The sequence below is a fragment of the Thalassophryne amazonica genome, chromosome 7 (genome assembly GCF_902500255.1).
Source record: "Thalassophryne amazonica chromosome 7, fThaAma1.1, whole genome shotgun sequence".
Classification (NCBI taxonomy): domain Eukaryota; kingdom Metazoa; phylum Chordata; class Actinopteri; order Batrachoidiformes; family Batrachoididae; genus Thalassophryne; species Thalassophryne amazonica.
Genome location: NC_047109.1, coordinates 104,828,460 through 104,847,215, shown reverse-complemented (window position 1 = coordinate 104,847,215; position 18,756 = coordinate 104,828,460). Strand labels below are relative to the sequence as shown.

Below are 18,756 nucleotides of genomic sequence, written 5' to 3'. Positions count from 1 at the left end.
AGAGGTTCTGGTGGGGGCCACTTGGGCCCCAGGTGTTGATGATGTGTTGATGAGAATTAAACCACAGTAATCTATAAAATTTCCAATTAAATATGCCACTAAACAGTTCAAATTAACAGCTGTGTTTAGTTCTCTATTCTGTTGTAATCCTCCTCATAGATTATCTAGTTCATTTTTGTCACCATTTTACATAATTTCAGTGTTAATTTCACAGACATTTATTTTAGAGTGAACAATGTCATTTGTCCTTCAGTCCTCACACTCAGTTCCCAACAAGTTCCCAACATGCCAAAAAAATCTGCAAGGATTGTAAAGATATGAAAAAAAAAAACATCTTTGGGGGGGCTCTGTTTTTTATTCATTCTTGACCCCGGAATAAAGAAAGCACGCAGAGATGACAGTGTTGGATCAACTGCAAAGAAATACAACAACCAGTGATGGAGGACAAAGTGTTTCCTGCTGAACTGCAGAATGATTTGTTCATTTCACTGATTTACGTACATCAAACATACATTAAAAACAAACCAATTTGCCTGACCAAACCCTCTGAAGTGTTTTTAATGAGACCCAAGTGTTATTTGTACCTTGTCTTTCAAGTCTCCACTCAAAACACAGTAATTTGACTTTCAGGTGCATAGAAGTGGTGAGAAAGAACCACTTTTGACAGTGATTTCTGACAGTATTACTTTATTCCTCATATTCACTTAATCTTTTCTCATCCTCTTTTCCAACAATCTGGCTCACATCTCCCAATTTTCTCCAAATACCTCATTCCCCTTTTCACATTCCCTCTTATGTCGGATTCTCTCTTTCTCCTCCCCTTTCGCTTAATTTCTTCCACCTCATTTTCATGTCATGGCCACCCACTACTTTTTATCATCACACTGCTTCTTCTGCTTTTCTTCCACCTTCTTAATGGAACCTGCATGTCACCTTATACTTCGTCATAACTCCTGTTCTCCCAGTCCTTTCTTCCTGACTACCTCCTGACTCATATGGTTTGATTTTCCATTCTTTATTGGCATTTTCTCTGTCTCACATGCCTCTTTTTGTATCCATTTCTACTTCTCTACTGTGCTTGCTCTCTGGCCATTGTCATTCCTTCTCCTGTTCTCACAATTACACCATTTTCCTGTTCACCACCCGTGACTCTTTTTCGTCATCCATCTTCCTTCTCCTTGCAGTGTCGGCTGCAAGTCAAAAGCCCCAGTGACTTTGAGTGGCTGAAGCAGTGTCGTTTTTACTTCAACGAGGACTCAGACAAGACAATCATCAACATCACAGATGTGGGATTTGTCTACCAGAATGAATTCTTGGGCTGCTCTGAAAGGCTTGTCATCACACCATTGACTGACAGGTAGAGTTCCATTTAAAGGTCCCACAAACAGAAAGTTGTAGAGCAGGTAGCTGAGTGGCTAAGGAGCTGGCCTGCCAATATGAAGACCTAGGTTTCAATCCTGTATTAGTATGAGCATCAGCTTGGGAAATAACCTGCGTTAGGCTGGCGTCTCTTCCAGAGTAAGTCTTACAAGCTCATCTGCTTGGTGCTATGGAATGCAGAGATAAGCACCAATAGGTGACAGGGCCTAGGACAGTCAGAAAGATGGAATGTCCCCTTAGTTGTGCTGAAATTTTGCAAATGCATGAAAACAAATGTTATTTTTCTTCATGTTCCTAAGTTAAACTGACAGAATACAATCTCAGATTCACACTTTTGAGTGTTTATAATTCAAGGATGGTAGACGATGCATGGAATTAAATTACTATTTGCAGGCCACCTCTCTTGAGGGAATAAAATTTGTTGCTATACATTCCTAGGTGCAATTTTCCCGAAAAAACAGATCAATATCATTCCCAGTCAGTTATAAGGCAATATTGAATAGTTCAGACATCTTCCCTTCATATAAATGTTAATTTACTATTGCTGGTAGCTAGGCAATGCTCTAGCTAGCTTCTATGGCCTCCATGCTGTGGTGTTGTCTTTTCTTGTTGTGATTCTGCCAGGATAACATTTGGTCCCAGTCCAAATAGAGTTAAATACACTCTATTATAGAGTGAAATCAGCTCTACCATCTTGCCAAATCAAGTTTGTCAACTCCAATAAGAGTCATTCACAGCATGATAGAGTGGATTTCACACTGTGATAGAATTGATTTAGCACTGTGATTGAGTATATTTAACTCTATTTGGACTGGGACCAAATGTTATCTTGGTAGAGTGTATTTTACTTTATATTACAGTATATTTTACAAAATTTACTGTGTACATTTCTTTATTGCAGCAGGTGTGACCATGTGTACTACAACTTATAAGCAGTGTTGCCACAGTTACTTTTAAAAGGTAATCTGATTACTGATTACTCCACATCATGCAGCTGCTGTGAAGAAACAATAAATAAAAAATAAAAAAATACATGCTGCAATGGTTCCGTGCAGGTGGGAAGACAGCAGCTTTTCACAGCAGTTTTTCACAGCTGTGTTGAAATTATTATTATTGTTATAGGTACTATTAGTCATAATAGTAGTACAAAAAAGGCTTCAAAGGTGAACCTTTAATCTTGGGGTGTTGTTGGGGGAGGTGTCCCTGTCCCGCTCCACACCCCCTTTCCATCTGCATTCGCCCCTGCTTTGATGTCTAAACATGAAGGATGGATAGCATTTATTTATGCAGAAAACATGACCAGATTGACAAGTAAGAAAGTTTTATCAGTCTTTTTTTTTTACATCATGTCATCCTCAGAAAGAGACTTAAAGTGCAATTGGGTGGAAAAAAGTGTTAGTTTTTAACAAGTCGTGGATCAGCTATTTTTAGTGAGGACACACAGAGCGGCTCACAGTTTTAAATAAAGGGGAAAAAGAGTAAAAATGTCTCAGCTCACAGCTTCCTGAAACTGGCAAAGTGGGCAGTTCAGTCGAACCACAACCCCCTGCCCATGGGAGTTTTAATGCTACAGTTGACCCGCAATGCAAAAATAATAGTAACGCACAGTGACTTGAACAAGTAACTTTAATCTGATTACTGAGTTGGAAAGATCAATGTGTTAGATTATTCATCACTGAAAAAAGCAGTCAGATTAGAGCAATGCTTTACAAATAATGTTACCGGCATCACTCCTTAAAAGACACATTCAGAAAATGTCACAAAAATTTAGTTGTAGTCTAATTTTTATGGATGCAGGCACTCAGGTTAGAATTTGATCTTCTATTAGACACTGTTTAGTCCAGTGGTGTCCCAACTATTCCAGAAAGAACCGAGAGGGTGCAGGTTTTTCTTGCAGCCACTGACTCCAACAGGTGATTTTACCTATTAACATTACTTTGAGCAGGTGGGATGAGTTCATCAGTGAAATCACCTGCTGGAGTCAGTGGCTGCAAAGAAAACCTGCACCCTCTCGGCTCTTTCTGGAATAGTTTGGACACCACTGATTTAGTCGCACTTTTTTGAATGACAGAGAACAGTGGCTTATGAAACCTCTTCAGATCCAAATGACTGTGACAAGATGTTATCTTTGTGATAGAGTAGAAATCCTCAGTCTTTCACTGATTCAAATAAAAGTGCTGACAATGTTTATCATTGAGGAATAGCTGGGATTCTGAAGGACAGGGGGACAGAGCCACCGAATTGGCAAGAAGACAAGAGCAGGCACTCTTGTGCTGTGGTCATCACCGCTCTCACAAATGGAAGGAAAAAAGTCACCCAAAACCTAGTGTCAGGCAAACACAGAGGGAGAAATATGAGAAGAGACAAGGAGACAGAAATGAAAAGTGACAGCAGCAGGAATGGCGCTCTCATTAGACTGCAGCTTTTCAAAGAAGTGGCACACTGGCCTTTTGGCCAGAGGCAACAAGACCATTGTGGTTTTCTAACAGTCTTCTTTCTCTGCTTGCAACTCTGTCTGCTTCCTTTTATTTGCTGTTTTTGCAATACTGTCTTTCCATTTGTGTTATTTGACCTTTCTTTCTGCCTATCACTACATCAGTGGTCCCAGTGAATAGTGGAGAACTGAGGCCACATGAGTGCAAATTAGAAAATGATCAGCTTTGGAAATTTAGTAGCAGTCATTCAAGCTGTGTGACCAGGTACTACAACCCCTGGCAAAAATTATGGAATCACCGGCCTCGGAGGATGTTCATTCAGTTGTTTAATTATGTAGAAAAAAAGCAGATCACAGACATGACACAAAACTAAAATCATTTCAAATGGCAACTTTCTGGCTTTAAGAAACACTATAAGAAATCAGGAAAAAAAATTGTGGCAGACAGTAACGGTTACTTTTTTTGACCAAGCAGAGGGAAAAAAATCTGGAATCACTCAATTGTGAGGAAAAAAATTTGGAATCATGAAAAACAAAAGAACGCTCCAACACATCACTAGTATTTTGTTCCACCACCTCTGGCTTTTATAACAGCTTGCAGTCTCTGAGGCATGGACTTAATGAGTGACAAACAGTACTCTTCATCAATCTGGCTCCAACTTTCTCTGATTGCTGTTGCCAGATCAGCTTTGCAGGTTGGAGCCTTGTCATGGACCATTTTCTTCAACTTCTACCAAAGATTTTCAATTGGATTAAGATCCGGACTATTTGCAGGCCATGACATTGACCCTATGTGTCTTTGTGCAAGGAATGTTTTCACAGTTTTTGCTCTATGGCAAGATGCATTATCATCTTTAAAAAATGATTTCATCATCCCCAAACATCCTTTCAATTGATGGGATAAGAAAAGTGTCCAAAATACAAACGTAGACTTGTGCATTTATTGATGATGTAATGACAGCCATTTCCCCAGTGCCTTTACCTGACATGCAGCCCCATATCATCAATGACTGTGAAAATTTACATGTTCTCTTCAGGCAGTCATCTTTATAAATCTCATTGGAACGGCACCAAACAAAAGTTCCAGCATCATCACCTTGCCCAATGCAGATTCGAGATTCATCACTGAATATGACTTTCATCCAGTCATCCCAGTCCACGATTGCTTTTCCTTAGCCCATTGTAACCTTGTTTTTTTCTGTTTAGGTGTTAATGATGCCTTTCGTTTAGCTTTTCTGTATGTAAATCCCATTTCCTTTAGGCGGTTTCTTACAATTCGGTCACAGACGATAACTCCAGTTTCCTCCCATTCGTTGCTCATTTGTTTTGTTGTGCATTTTCGATTTTTGAGACATATTGCTTTAAGTTTTCTGTCTTGACGTTTTGATGTCTTCCTTGCTCTACCAGTATGTTTGCCTTTAACAACCTTCCCATGTTGTTTGTATTTGGTCCAGAGTTTAGACACTGCTGACTGTGAACAACCAACATCTTTTGCATTGCATGATGATTTAACCTCTTTTAAGAGTTTGATAATCCTCTCCTTTGTTTCAATTGACATCTCTCGTGTTGGAGCCATGATTCATGTCAGTCCACTTGGTGCAACAGCTCTCCAAGGTGTGATCACTCCTTTTTTAGATGCAGACTAATGAGCAGATCTGATTTGATGCAGGTGTTAGTTTTGGGGATGAAAATTTACATGGTGATTCCATAATTTATTCCTCAGAATTGAGTGAGTCCATATTTTTTTCCCTCTGCTTGGTCTACAAAAGTAACCGTTACTGACAGCCACAATTTTTGTTCCTGATTTCTTATAGTGTTTCTTAAAGCCAGAAAGTTGCCATTTGAAATGACTTTAGTTTTGTGTCATGTCTGTGATCTGCTTTTTTTCTACAAAATTAAACAACTGAATGAACATCCTCCGAGGCCGGTGATTCCATAATTTTTGCCAGTGGTTGTAGTTATACAATGAAGAAAAAAAGGAAAAAAAAACTGCTTTCAGACAAAGTGGCAGGCTCAAAACCCAGTGTCATGCACCGTCTTTGGTGTACTTCAGCATGTCATTGCATCACCATCAATTTCATGGGTACTATTTTCACTGACGCGCATGTGTGCTTTTGTGTCTGTGACATGATAATTCAAAAACAACTGAACAGATACTTGAAGAGATATTAAGAAGTGATTCCATTTGGAGTAGTTTAGTCAAAGGTCCTGAAAAACATTGTCCGAAAAAACACCTTTTTTGTATATTCGCAACAACCTAGAAGCCTAGATGGATCAAACACTGAGGGGAGATTAAGTAAAGTAAGTAAAGTGCTTTTTTTGTCATTGTACATACATATATACATTGAAATTTGTCCTCTGCTACATACATATATACATTGAAATTTTCCTCTGCATTACCTATCCTAATTGCAGTTATTTGGATAGATATTTGGAATAGATGTGTAGAGATGACTGGATTTTGGAGTAGTTTGGTCAAAGGGTTGAAAAACACTTTTTTTTACATGCACACACACACACACACACACACACATATATATATATATGAAAATGTCAGGTCCGTTGCCCTAACTGGACCTGGCACTTAAACTGTGCCTGAGATCGTATCCTGCAAAACACAGTTTCTCAAAGCACAATCACATAAAAAGAGACAACATTAGACAGAGATCTCTTTTGTGAGCTTTGCGCAAAGGGGAGAAGCTTCGGAGAGAGCGTACAAACCTAAGACCAACCTTGCTTTCCCTGCTCCTCTCTGCCGCCCCCCCCCGGCGCTTGCTCTTTTATTGAAAAAGAAAAAAATCATAAACAATACAATGTAGCATTAGGGTACATTGCGTTTGGGGAAGGGAGGGGTGAACGGTTGCTTGTGAGTTACGGTTTCCTGTGAAACATGTTCGTTTCTTTCACTGAAAGAAGGGAGTAAACAGTTAAGTTTCGATGTCAACAGAGTCCTGAAACAACCTTTAGTTCATCACTGTGGCTGAGCAATCATTTAGCTTAAATGCAGCATATATGAATGGGTACATAATTATTATGACTGGATGAGAATGGGTACATGAAGTATAAAAGAATATAATTCAGACAATAATAAATGTAGAATCCTTTAACAAGTCAGCTAAGACACATATTCTTTCAGTCTTGTGGCTGGTGTCACTCCCACGTCACACAGATAACAGATAGTTGATACAGTTCATTTCACAAGAAGCAGAAACGTAACTCAGACTACTTTTGATTACATTGAATATCATGTAAGCAGGCAATGATTAATTAAATAAATGGTAACAACTTATAAAATCTCCATCAGTAAACCAAAAGGATTTGAAGCATATATTGATCAGCAAAATATTTGTGATTGATTGGTATGAATGACTTCACAATGAAGTCACACAGAAGTCATATGGTGAAGTCATACAAAGTCAAAAACACCATTTCATACACATGTATATTTACTTGTCCATGGAATATGCATAAGAGTACGGTATGCATCAACCCTCTGATTTCAATATCAATGTATGTTATTTTATATACTGCAAAATCACAACAAAGTTGCCTCGAAGCAGTACACAAAAGTAAGGTCTATCCTTACCAACCCCTTGAGCAAGCATACACATGACAGTGGTAAAGAAAACTCCCTTTGATGATATTGAGGAGGAAACCTCAAGCAGACCAGACTCAGAGGGGGTGACCCACTGCTTAGGCCAGTCTAACAAGGTTTTTTACAAAGTTTCACAAAGCTAAAGAACAGAAAGCAGGAAATCAAAACAGCATCTGCTACATCAGCTTCAGGCATGGCATCTCACGGTCAGTCCAGCATCTTATTGTCCGGAGTCGCCAGTCCCGTGCAATATCTTCTGCACCTTGGACAGAGAAAAAAAGAGCAGAATCAGTCAGCTGGAAAAATCAGACCTAAGGTATAATTCATCAGCAGTGAATTGACAGGAAAGTAGAGAAAATACTAAGGTGATTGCCGACCGCAAGCCCTAAGCTTCACTAACAGACTACGAATTTAGATAAAGTTGAGGACGAGACTTGTTCCATTACTAATAAAATTAATTTAAAAGGATAGGAAGCATAGTTCCATACTATGCCAGTATGCTAGCCATACAAGAGGGAGAATATGTGCATCTTAAGTCTGGACTAGAATGTCTCTCCAGAATCTGACTGTTTGTGTAGATCATTCCACAAAACACGTGCACAATAAGAGAAAGCTCTGTGGTCCACAGACCTTTTATTCACCGTACGGATATAAAGTAGTCTTGTGCCCTGAGAGCACAGAGTCCAGGCCTATATGGAGAGTGTATTAGGTTATCTAAGTAGGGAGACACCAGTCCGTGAATAATTTTATAGGTTAAATGCAGAACCTTAAAATCGGACCTCACTGGGACAGGAAGCCAGTGAAGAGATGCCAAAATGGGTGTAATGTGGTTGAACTTTCTGCTTCCTGTCAAGAATCTGGCAGCAGCATTTTGAACCAATTGGAGACCCCTAATATTGGACTGCGGTAAACCAGAAAATAGAACATTGCAGTCCAATCTAGAAGAGACAAATGCATGAATCAGGGTCGCAGCATCAGCCATAGACAGGGTTGGACGAATCTTTGCTATGTTTCTCAGGTGGAAGAAAGCAGTCCTCGTGATATCTCAAACGTTTACGTCAAAGGACAGCGTAGGTTCAAAAATTACCCCAAGTGATCATCACACTTTGTCAGTGTGATGTATGACACATGAGCCTAGGCTAAGCGTTAGCTGGTCAAACTGATGCCGATGTCTTGCTGGACCACGAACCATCATTTCGGTCTTGTCCGAGTTTAAAAGTAAGCAATTGCTGGACATCCGGCTTTTCACTGATGCAAGGCAATCCTCTAAGGATGTTATGTGGATGAGATTACCAGCAGTTATCGACATGTACAACTGTCATCAGCATACCAATGATAGGTAATCTCAAAATGCTGCAATATGTGCCCAAAGGGTGCAGTGATGCCTTTCTTTTTATCTGTGCCAACTATCACATTATTTAATCCGGTTGTTAATACAGGTGAACCCCGTTAAATCATGTATGCATAACTTGTGTTTCGGCTTTATTCACGATTGATTTGTGGACCCAGAAAATTTAGACTGCTGTATATAGACTACTGTATGTTTTTGTCAACCTCATTAACTCACGGTTTCAGATAAGTTGCAGTTAGATTTTGTGGACCCCAACTTGCGTGAGTTAACGAGGTTTACCTGTACTTCTGTGTCACTGTAATTAATATTTTAATCGGTTTAAAATAGAAAATCCTTACATTTATTTATGTCACACTTTTGAATTTATGCGTTTGTTTCAGGTGTTACATCACCATAGCCCAGGCTCTTGGCATGAGTATGGGTGGAGCCCCTGCAGGTCCTGCAGGAACGGGTAAGAATGACACCTTCAACCATTGACTTAATGAAGTTTGTGTATAAGATCATAAACAGCTATGGGCCCAACTTAAGCAGGGCTATAGACTCAGCTTGATGATGACACTGCCTGATGGTTAATATGCTTAGTTTTTATGTAGCTTTGTAGAAGCTTTTTGTGTCATGAACCTTATTTAAGGACGTGTCAAAATCTGGCTTTTATTATCAGGTAAGACGGAGACTGTAAAAGACATGGGTCGCTGTCTGGGCAAGTATGTTGTGGTCTTCAACTGTTCTGATCAGATGGACTTCAGAGGTCTGGGGAGAATTTACAAAGGTAGGTATTATTCCACTGTATAGCAGTATAGTATAGCAACACCAAAATTGGGCCATATGCTGTCACTTTATTTAAGGCATGAAAAATTTTAGTGGAGTACATTTTTATTTTTTGAAATGGAATCACTACTAGAACATGGAGAGGTCATGTATAAGACTATATGCTGGCGCCCCACGTCACTACATTTACCAAACTATGGAACCACCTTGGATCCTGAATGGCAACCATTCAGGCAAACCAATCCATCCTCACCTCAAAGTAACCATCTACGCGCTGTAGGTGCAGCATGGGCATGACCTTGACCTTCCCCAGCTGCTGGGTCCACAACAGTGAGGCATCTGCATGCCCAGAGAAATCCTTCACAATGCACATGATACTTGTCATTTTTGTGCCTGGGTAACTGTTCTTTTGACACATTCATTTCAGCAGTACTCAAGGATCCTCCAAAGGGCCCGAGTACCAAAAACATCTTACCATCACCTTATGTCACTGTTTAGAGTATCACAACCATACGGTAAGACAGAAAGGATTCATCGCCAAACCCTTCTGTGCAGCGACCTCATGACTCTATAAGCTCTTCCCAGGTGTCTCAAAATTTCAAAATTCAAGGCCCCAGGCACAAAAAAAATGTCTGCACAAATTTGACACTTTGGCCACATACACACTTCTGGTGGCCAAGTCCGGGAATCCATTGAACGCAAGTCAAAATAATTGTGAAGTAATTAAAAAAAAAATCTGGATTCTTTTGGAGTTGTAAATGTAATTAATGTTTAAAACAATGATATGAATGCCTCCCAAAGTAAAGTTGAACGTGTATGTTGTCAGGCCTGGCACAGTCTGGTTCGTGGGGCTGTTTTGACGAGTTCAACCGCATTGAGCTCCCGGTTCTGTCAGTGGCTGCCCAGCAGATTGCCATCATACTCACCTGCAGAAAGGAACGCCGCAAAAGCTTTATTTTCACTGATGGAGACACTGTGGACATGAACCCAGAGTTTGGCATGTTCCTTACTATGGTGAGCAACACCTTAACATGCATACAATGCAGCAAGCAAACAAATTCATACATACTGAGTCACACTAACTTGGAATTCTGAAGTGTCACATTGGGACGGGATCCATATTCATAAATTTGTCATCACATTTTTTAAAAATACCATTCCTATTTAAAAAAGTTCCACATTAAGGATTTCCTGTGTAGATGAATACTGCCCAAAACACCCAACTATTAGGAATAAAACCCATTTGATCAGCATGAATAATAGAAACAATGTGCTTGTTTAATCTGTTTGCTAGGAGTGTTGTAAAAATTTTCACATGAGAATTCAACAATGCAGTTGGTCTATATTATAAGATGCAGGGTCTGCCTCATCTCTACTTCTCTCTAAAAAGGCTTCTAACAGATTTTATAAATAGTGAGATAATTTTAACTCTCTGGCACAGTTGTGCTCCCAGAACAAGTCATTAAATAGAGAACAGCAGCATGGTTGTCCCGTCTAACAACAGGGGTCAGAGATCTTTCCATTCCTCTCTACTTTGCTGATGTGTGTGAACATATGTGCACAGAGGCAGTAATCAAAGGCCTGGTTGATTTGAGTTGTCTTCAAAAGGGATTTATCTCGCTTTAGGGGAGTTCCTCCTGTGAACTCTAATAAGGACTCGTACAATATGATGTGTAGATTTTAGTGTCAAGTCTTTATTTGTGCATACAAGAAGACACTTCAGGAAAACAAACGATAAAATGAGTTGCACACATACTGTTTTTGTTGCAAATTACACAAATGGAAGACATCTGCTTGTTTTGTTGCATTTGCATAATGATGAATGTGCATCTGCTTCCATCTTAATCTCAGAATTTTGTTGTATTATTTGTAACACATTTTCAGGTGTAAATGTTCTCTCAGTGGCTCCATACAACTTTCTTTGATCGAAAGAAACTTTCTATTGATATACTCTACTTAAAGTGTAAAGTGGAAGTTCAGCATTTTACAATCTAAGATCTGTTTTTATTTGTTTTGGTGGATGTTTTTTCATTTGGGACAAAAATGAAAGTGATCAGTGTAGTATTGATTTAGAATGCAAATACTGTCAAGGGCTAACCGGCTAATTAACGCAATGCCATGGGGCAAGCTAACAGGTAATATGTCATCAGAAGTGTCTAGTAGCACAGAGAGGATCCCCAAAGAGGTATTTGTGTGCATGTTAGCCTCACTAAATGTAATTGTATATTAAAACGACCAATTATACAGTTAGCTACGTAGCTTAGCCATCCTTCCCTGGTTCTGCCCTCCACTGAGTGATTACAAGTCAACTGCCAATGGGAGGGATGGATCTTACAACAAGTCCTTCACCATTATGCTTTTTTTGCTTTCTTAGTGGCAACAAGAAATTATTTACTAAGAGAATTTTTGGTTGCACAGTGCAATTACATTAATTAGCCAGTTAGTTTGAGACAGAATGGCCTAAGTAGTGGGCCACCCCTCTGAGTCTGGTCTGTTTGAGGTTTCTTTCTCATTATCACCAGAAGGAGTTTTTCCTTAACACTGTCACCTATGTGCTTGCTCTGGATGTTGGTAAGGCTAGACCAGGGGTAGGCAACCTGTTCCAGAAAGAGCCATGAGGGTGCAGGTTTCTTTGCAGCCACTGACTCCACCAGGTGATTTCACTGATTAACTGATTCCATCTGCTCAAAGTGATATTAATCAGTGAAATCACCTGGTGGAGTCAGCGGCTGCAAAGAAAACCTGCACCCTCATGGCTCTTTCTGGAACAGGTTGCCTACCCCTGGGCTAGACCTTACTCATGCAAAGCGCTTTGAGGCAGCATTGTTGTGATTTGGCGCTGTATATAAGTAAAATAAATTGTTTCCATTCCAAAAGAGAAACACACCGATTAATTCATTTTTGTCTTGAGTGAAGTGTTGAACCCCGAAAATGTATAAAAGTGCAGCCTAGGTTGTAAAGTATTGAATTCCCCTTTAAAGTATGTATAGACCCATCAAATTTCATGTGCCTCATTCATCAGAACCCAGGATATGCAGGTCGCCAGGAGCTTCCTGAGAACCTAAAGATCAACTTCCGCTCCGTGGCCATGATGGTTCCTGACCGACAGATTATCATCAGGGTAAAACTGGCCAGCTGTGGGTTCATAAACAACATTGAGCTGGCTCGCAAATTCTTTACTCTCTATAAGCTGTGCGAGGAGCAGCTTTCCAAGCAGGTAAAAACATTTTTTTGCCACTAACGTTTATCTTTTTCAGTTACTCAGTGTGATCAGTCTAAGCACAAGCATTCTATTATATAAATCATTTTTCTTCTTGGGATTTCCAAGGCTCTGTCATCGAGATTATTATCGATATCAAAGTGCATGTGAACTTTTTTGATTGCTTAGATTCACTATGACTTTGGCCTTCGGAACATCCTGTCTGTGCTGCGAACACTGGGGGCAGCCAAGAGAGCCAATCCTAATGACACCGAGTCCACCATCGTTATGAGGGTCCTCAGGGACATGAACCTCTCCAAACTGGTCAGTATGGGATGAAATGGAATACAGTGCAATGGAATATCTCAACACGGTCAAACCTTTTTGTTCAGTTTTCATGAAAAGATAAATAGACTAGACTGAAATGTGTGATCAACTTTTACTAACAAATTACTGTGGGCAGTTACAACATGTAAACCAGAATATTAAGAAGAAAACAAGAAGGCAAACTTGTGGTGAGCACCCCCACTGGTTATTTGTGCCTTAGCATTCAATTAGCTTTGTGTTACCTTGATCACTTTTATTTATTTGATAAATTTAGAGGTATTCAGTGATTTCATGTTGTGGTCTGGTATTGTGTCCATCAGACACTTCCAATGCACACTGGGCATGTTTGAGGTTGAATGTGAAGTGACTTGGATGAGGATCAGCACATACATATCTAAGACTATGGTCTTCTGTCAGAAAAAGGTGGATTGGGTTGGGAGAGAGTTACTGTCCCATATGTGTTCAAGTGTCTTGGTGTCTTGTTGAGGAGTGAGGGTGAGTTTCAGAGTGAGATCAATAGACGGTGTTGCATCTGAAGTCCTGTTGTACTGACCATAGTGGTGAAGAAAGATCTTAGCCAGAAGGCTCGGCTCTCAATTTACCAGTTAGTTTATGCCCCTATCCTCAACTGCAGTCATGAGCAGTGGGTAGTGACAGAAAGAATAAGTTCTCAGGTACAAACAGCGGAAACAAGTTTCATCCAGAAAGTAACCAGGCTTAGACTCAGGGACAGCATGAGAAGTTCAGATATTCAGGATGAACACGAGACCCAGCTGAGGGGGTTTGGGCATGTGATAAGGATGCCCTCTTGTCGTGTTCTGAGGGATCTTCTTGGCAGTTGCAACTGGGTGGAGGCTCCAGAGAAAACCCAGGATACCCTGGTGGACTTACATCTCCCAGCTGGTTTGGGAACAGCTAGAGGTTCCCCAGGAGGAGTGAGAGGGCCTGGAAGTGTAGGAGGAGCTGCTTAGTCTGTTGCCATCATGAGCTTGGCCTCGAAGAAAATGAATAATTGATTTAATATTGTATATGGAAACAAAAATGACTAGTTGTGCTGCCAGCCTAACCATGCAACCATATTAGGATTTGGGTAAATAGAATATTGGCAGTTAAAGCTGAAAGGTTTACAGTTTATGTAAACCAAGCATTGATTTTTTTTTTTTTTTTATCTTTTTGTGGTTGTTTGGTTGTTGTAGAGATAAAAAAGAGCCACCTCCTACTGACAAATCAAATCAAAAATAACAAAACTAGAGCACCACACTTGTAGAGCGCAAACCTCCGCCAACATTAATTTCTAATTCCACAAATTTTACTTTGCAAAAAATTCTCAAGGTCAAAGTCTTGTTAGAAGTGGCTTTTCATAAGCTAAATTAGATGATGATCAAATGTCAGGAGTATGTATTTAGCATGCACTTGAATCAAAGTTTTTTTGTGGTGTTTTTTTTTTTCAACTTTATGCAGTTTCTGAATTTTTTTTTTTTTTTTCAGATAATTTTCACAGAACATTGGTTTCACAGAACATCTCTTCGATGCGCATTTTGTCACTGCTTTTTGGCACTTGGTTTCCAACTGATAACTGAAAGACAGACAAGTAGGCATCATATTTTGGTGGTGTAGGTAAATCCATAACAGAAAAATGAGAATGATTAAGGCACTTGTGATTGAGATATAATGCAAAATGTACACCAAATGGGCTTTTCAATATTAAAATTCAAATGTCCGCAAAATCCACAATCCAGATCAGATCTGGATCAAACTTTGTCAGAAAATAATGAGTGCCAGTCTGCACCTCACTTTCAAATATGAGAGTGATCGGGGTATGCTTGATTAAGATATAATGTAAAATATACGAGGTCTGTCAATAAAGTATAGGTCCTTTTTATTTTTTTCAAAAACTATATGGATTTCATTCATATGTTTTTACATCAGACATGCTTGAACCCTCGTGCGCATGTGTGAGTTTTTCCACTTCTGTCGGTGACGTCATTCGCCTGTGAGCACTCCTTGTGGGAGGAGTCGTCCAGCCCCTCATCGGAATTCCTTTGTCTGAGAAGTTGCTGAGAGACTGGCGCTTTGTTTGATCAGAATTTTTTCTAAACCTGTGAGGCACATCGAAGTGGACACGGTTCGAAAAATTAAGCTGGTTTTCGGTGAAAATTTTAACGGCTGATGAGATTTTGAGGTGATACTGTCGCTTTAAGGACTTCCCACAGAGCGGGACGTCGCGCAGCGCTCCCAGGCGCCGTCGTCAGCCTGTTTCAAGCTGAAAACCTCCACATTTCAGGCTCTATTGATCCAGGACATCATGAGAGAACAGAGAAGTTTCAGAAGAAGTCGGTTTCAGCATTTTATTCGGATATTCCACTGTTAAAGGAGATTTTTTTAATGAAAGACGTGCGGACGGATTGCAGCGTCGGCACGCAGCCGTCGCGACGCTCCGCCACAGGAAAAATACCTCTGTTGGAAGCCTTAAGGACAAGTTGGAACATGCCCAGCTGTTAAACAATTTCTCAGATACTCAATCCACTGAAAGCCATCAAAAGCCGCCTGGATTTTACAAATGGTTATCAACACGGAGGTGTTTTTCCTGTGCCACCGCGCTGGCTGCGTCCCAATGCGCGGACCCGTCCACACGTCTTTCATTAAAAAAATCTCCTTTAACAGTGGAATACCCAGATAAAATGCGGAAACCGACTTCTTCTGAAACTTCTCTGTTCTCTCACGACGTCCTGGATCAATAGAGCCTGAAATGTGGAGGTTTTCAGCTTGAAACAGGCTGAGGATGGCGCTGGGAGTGCTGCACGACGTCCCGCTCCGTGGGAAGTCCTTAAAGCGACAGTATCACCTCAAAATCTCTCATCAGCCGTTAAAATTTTCACCGAAAACCAGCTTAATTTTTCGAACCGTGTCCACTTCGATGTGCCTCACAGGTTTAGAACTAATTTTGATCAAACAAAGCACCAGTCTCTCAGCAACTTCTCAGACAAAGGAATTCCGACGAGGGGCTGGACGACTCCTCCCACAAGGAGTGCTCACAGGCGAATGACGTCACCGACAGGCGTGGAAAAACTCAACGCATGCGCACGAGGGTTCAAGCATGTCTGACGTAAAAACATATGAATGAAATCCATATAGTTTTTGAAAAAAATAAAAAGGACCTATACTTTATTGACAGCCCTCGTACATTAAATGGGGTTTTCAATGATAAATTTAAATGGCCACAAAATCTGTAATCCGAATCAGCAGAAAATCAGTTGCAAATCAAGCTCTTCTGAGATAGTAATTTGGGATGCCGAATTCAAATTTAGTGAAATCTGATAGTTGAAATTGTAGAGTTATAGATATATGAGTTATAGAAAGTTGTATTAGGCACAATACAGTGTGACTAATACACACAAAAGTGCAGGCACACAATTCTACTTCCACTATCTGGCCTTCCATCTGGCTCTGATAATGTGATGAATGTCCAAACCATTTTCACTCCTACTGCAGTAGTATAATTAATTTTGTGTTGTGTGTGTGTGTGTGTGTGCGTGCGCATGTGTGAGAGATTATTGTGGGTATCTACATTTACTTGATGATGCTTTTTCAGCTGGTCTGTACACATGTACATGCATGTGTCTTTCCTAGATTGATGAGGATGAGCCGCTGTTCCTGAGCTTGATTGAGGACCTCTTTCCAGGCATCCAACTTGATAAAGCGGGATATCCTGAACTGGAGGCTGCCATCAACACACAGGTAGGGGCGTGCGAGCAAAGAGTGTTTGTAAGACAAAGAAATGTTCGAAGGAATAAATGGGAGACAATGAAAGTGATAAGATGAGACAAAAAAGTTTATTGAGTAATGAGAGACACGGAAAGTCAGACTGGACAAAACACTAATATCCAAATATCCAATACTGCACCTGTAACTTGTGTGCCCTCAGGTTGAGGAGGCGGGTCTGATCAACCATCCTCCCTGGAAACTGAAGATCATCCAGCTGTTTGAAACTCAGATGGTTCGACATGGTATGATGGCCCTGGGACCTAGTGGGGCTGGAAAGACAACCTGTATCCACTCTCTGATGAAAGCTATGACAGGTAGGATCATATGTGTAAGAGCTACAGAACAGACATTATTAGACATGACTGTTATTGCAAGTTGCAAAAAGAAAGTAAGTCCTCAAGACACAGATGGATTGTACCATCCCTCAGTAGTTTGGAAGCAGTTCACACACCAGTGGAAAATTAGTTTTTTGGAAACCTTTGTGTTTGTCTTTGCAGACTGTGGTCAGCCCCACAAAGAGATGCGGATGAACCCTAAAGCCATCACAGCACCTCAGATGTTTGGCCGACTGGATGTGGCAACAAATGACTGGACTGATGGCATCTTCTCAACACTTTGGAGGAAAACACTGAGAGCAAAGAAAGGTAAGAAGACATCTTCAGCTGATGGCAGATTTTGTTATACTTGTAAGTTTGGCCAGAACAGAAAATTTAAACCTTTTTAAAATGGTGTCAGTAAAGGACATCCACATTTCACTTGGCTGCAACAAATAGATGGATATTTTAGGGACATGGGAATGGACCAGTTGTCTGCCTGGATCGTCGCCAACCAGTACTCAAGGTGGGTCTATGGTGTCGTGAATGTTGCAACGTGCAGCACCAGTGCATGCTTCCAGACTTGACTTGAATGAAAGCAGAGCAGGTCTAGGAACTAGGAAATGCCTAACTCTGTGTGTGTGTGTGTGTGTGTGTGTGTGTGTGTGTGTGTGTGTGTGTGTGTGTGTGTGTGTGTGTGTGTGTGTGTGTGTGTGTGTGTGTATATATATCTATGTGATTGATATGTATGTGATATCTTGAAAAAACTTTGTGTGTCAAAGTGAAGGTCACCTCACTAAGACCTCTTACAAGTTCGACACTGGGCTGAGGCAAAGGAAAATTCAAGCAGATGCAAAAACGCATGATCATTTAAATTGTATTATTCATGTTGTTTGCATGTCAGCTAATAACAGATAAACTGGGCTGTTGGCCCTTGGTGGAGAAATCCACTCTTTGAGGGACTTCTCCTTACAGTGTTTCCATTTTTGTGTCCTGGTCTGTGAAACTAGCCTGAAAGCTGTATGCAGTTACCAGCCATAAAAAGAAAATGTGCTCACATCAGAAAAGTTATGATGGCAGGCCATCCCCATCATACTGGGGAATACTATTTGTCACTTTCAGAAATGTGACTTCTGATGATGAAAAGATTTGCACATGCTAATATTCTGTAATTAGATGACATAACAAAAGACAAACAACCTATGATGTGCATTGGTTTTAGTCCTCATTACTGTAAAATCTTGATCACCAGTGTTAAATTAACACTGACAGTGTACATACAGTATGGTCCCACTCTGACCAGAGTAGGCCCATATGTACACTGACAGTGTTAATTTAACACAGACAGTGTTAGTTTTACACTAGTGATTTTACTGTGCAGTCATAGAGATCATTACAATGGAAGTCATAGATAACGTTTTCTGATTTCTACATATCAAGTCCAACAGACCTTATCAGGCTGTGCTGTCATGAATCTGCTGAACTGAGTCACGCAAAACACCATTTCTGTGTGCTAGCTTACTGAAGGCTACAGTGTGGAACATATCATCATCTGGTGGTGAAGATGCAGATTGCATTGGACATCATTGGTCACAATTTTGTTTCCCTTCACACAGAGCTTGA

General features: G+C 40.3%; 1 protein-coding gene across 1 annotated transcript in view; it reads left to right on the top strand.

Moving 5' to 3' along the window:
* The window catches only part of dnah5 (dynein, axonemal, heavy chain 5), a 366,123-nt gene that overhangs the window by 107,016 nt on the left and 240,351 nt on the right, over positions 1-18,756 (top strand). Inside the window, exons 39-47 of the mRNA XM_034175262.1 lie at positions 1,185-1,357; positions 9,141-9,211; positions 9,422-9,529; positions 10,355-10,542; positions 12,551-12,745; positions 12,917-13,051; positions 16,685-16,792; positions 16,980-17,133; positions 17,317-17,463. Coding sequence (XP_034031153.1) covers positions 1,185-1,357; positions 9,141-9,211; positions 9,422-9,529; positions 10,355-10,542; positions 12,551-12,745; positions 12,917-13,051; positions 16,685-16,792; positions 16,980-17,133; positions 17,317-17,463 — 1,279 coding nt within the window. The remainder of the gene's footprint in view (positions 1-1,184; positions 1,358-9,140; positions 9,212-9,421; positions 9,530-10,354; positions 10,543-12,550; positions 12,746-12,916; positions 13,052-16,684; positions 16,793-16,979; positions 17,134-17,316; positions 17,464-18,756) is intronic.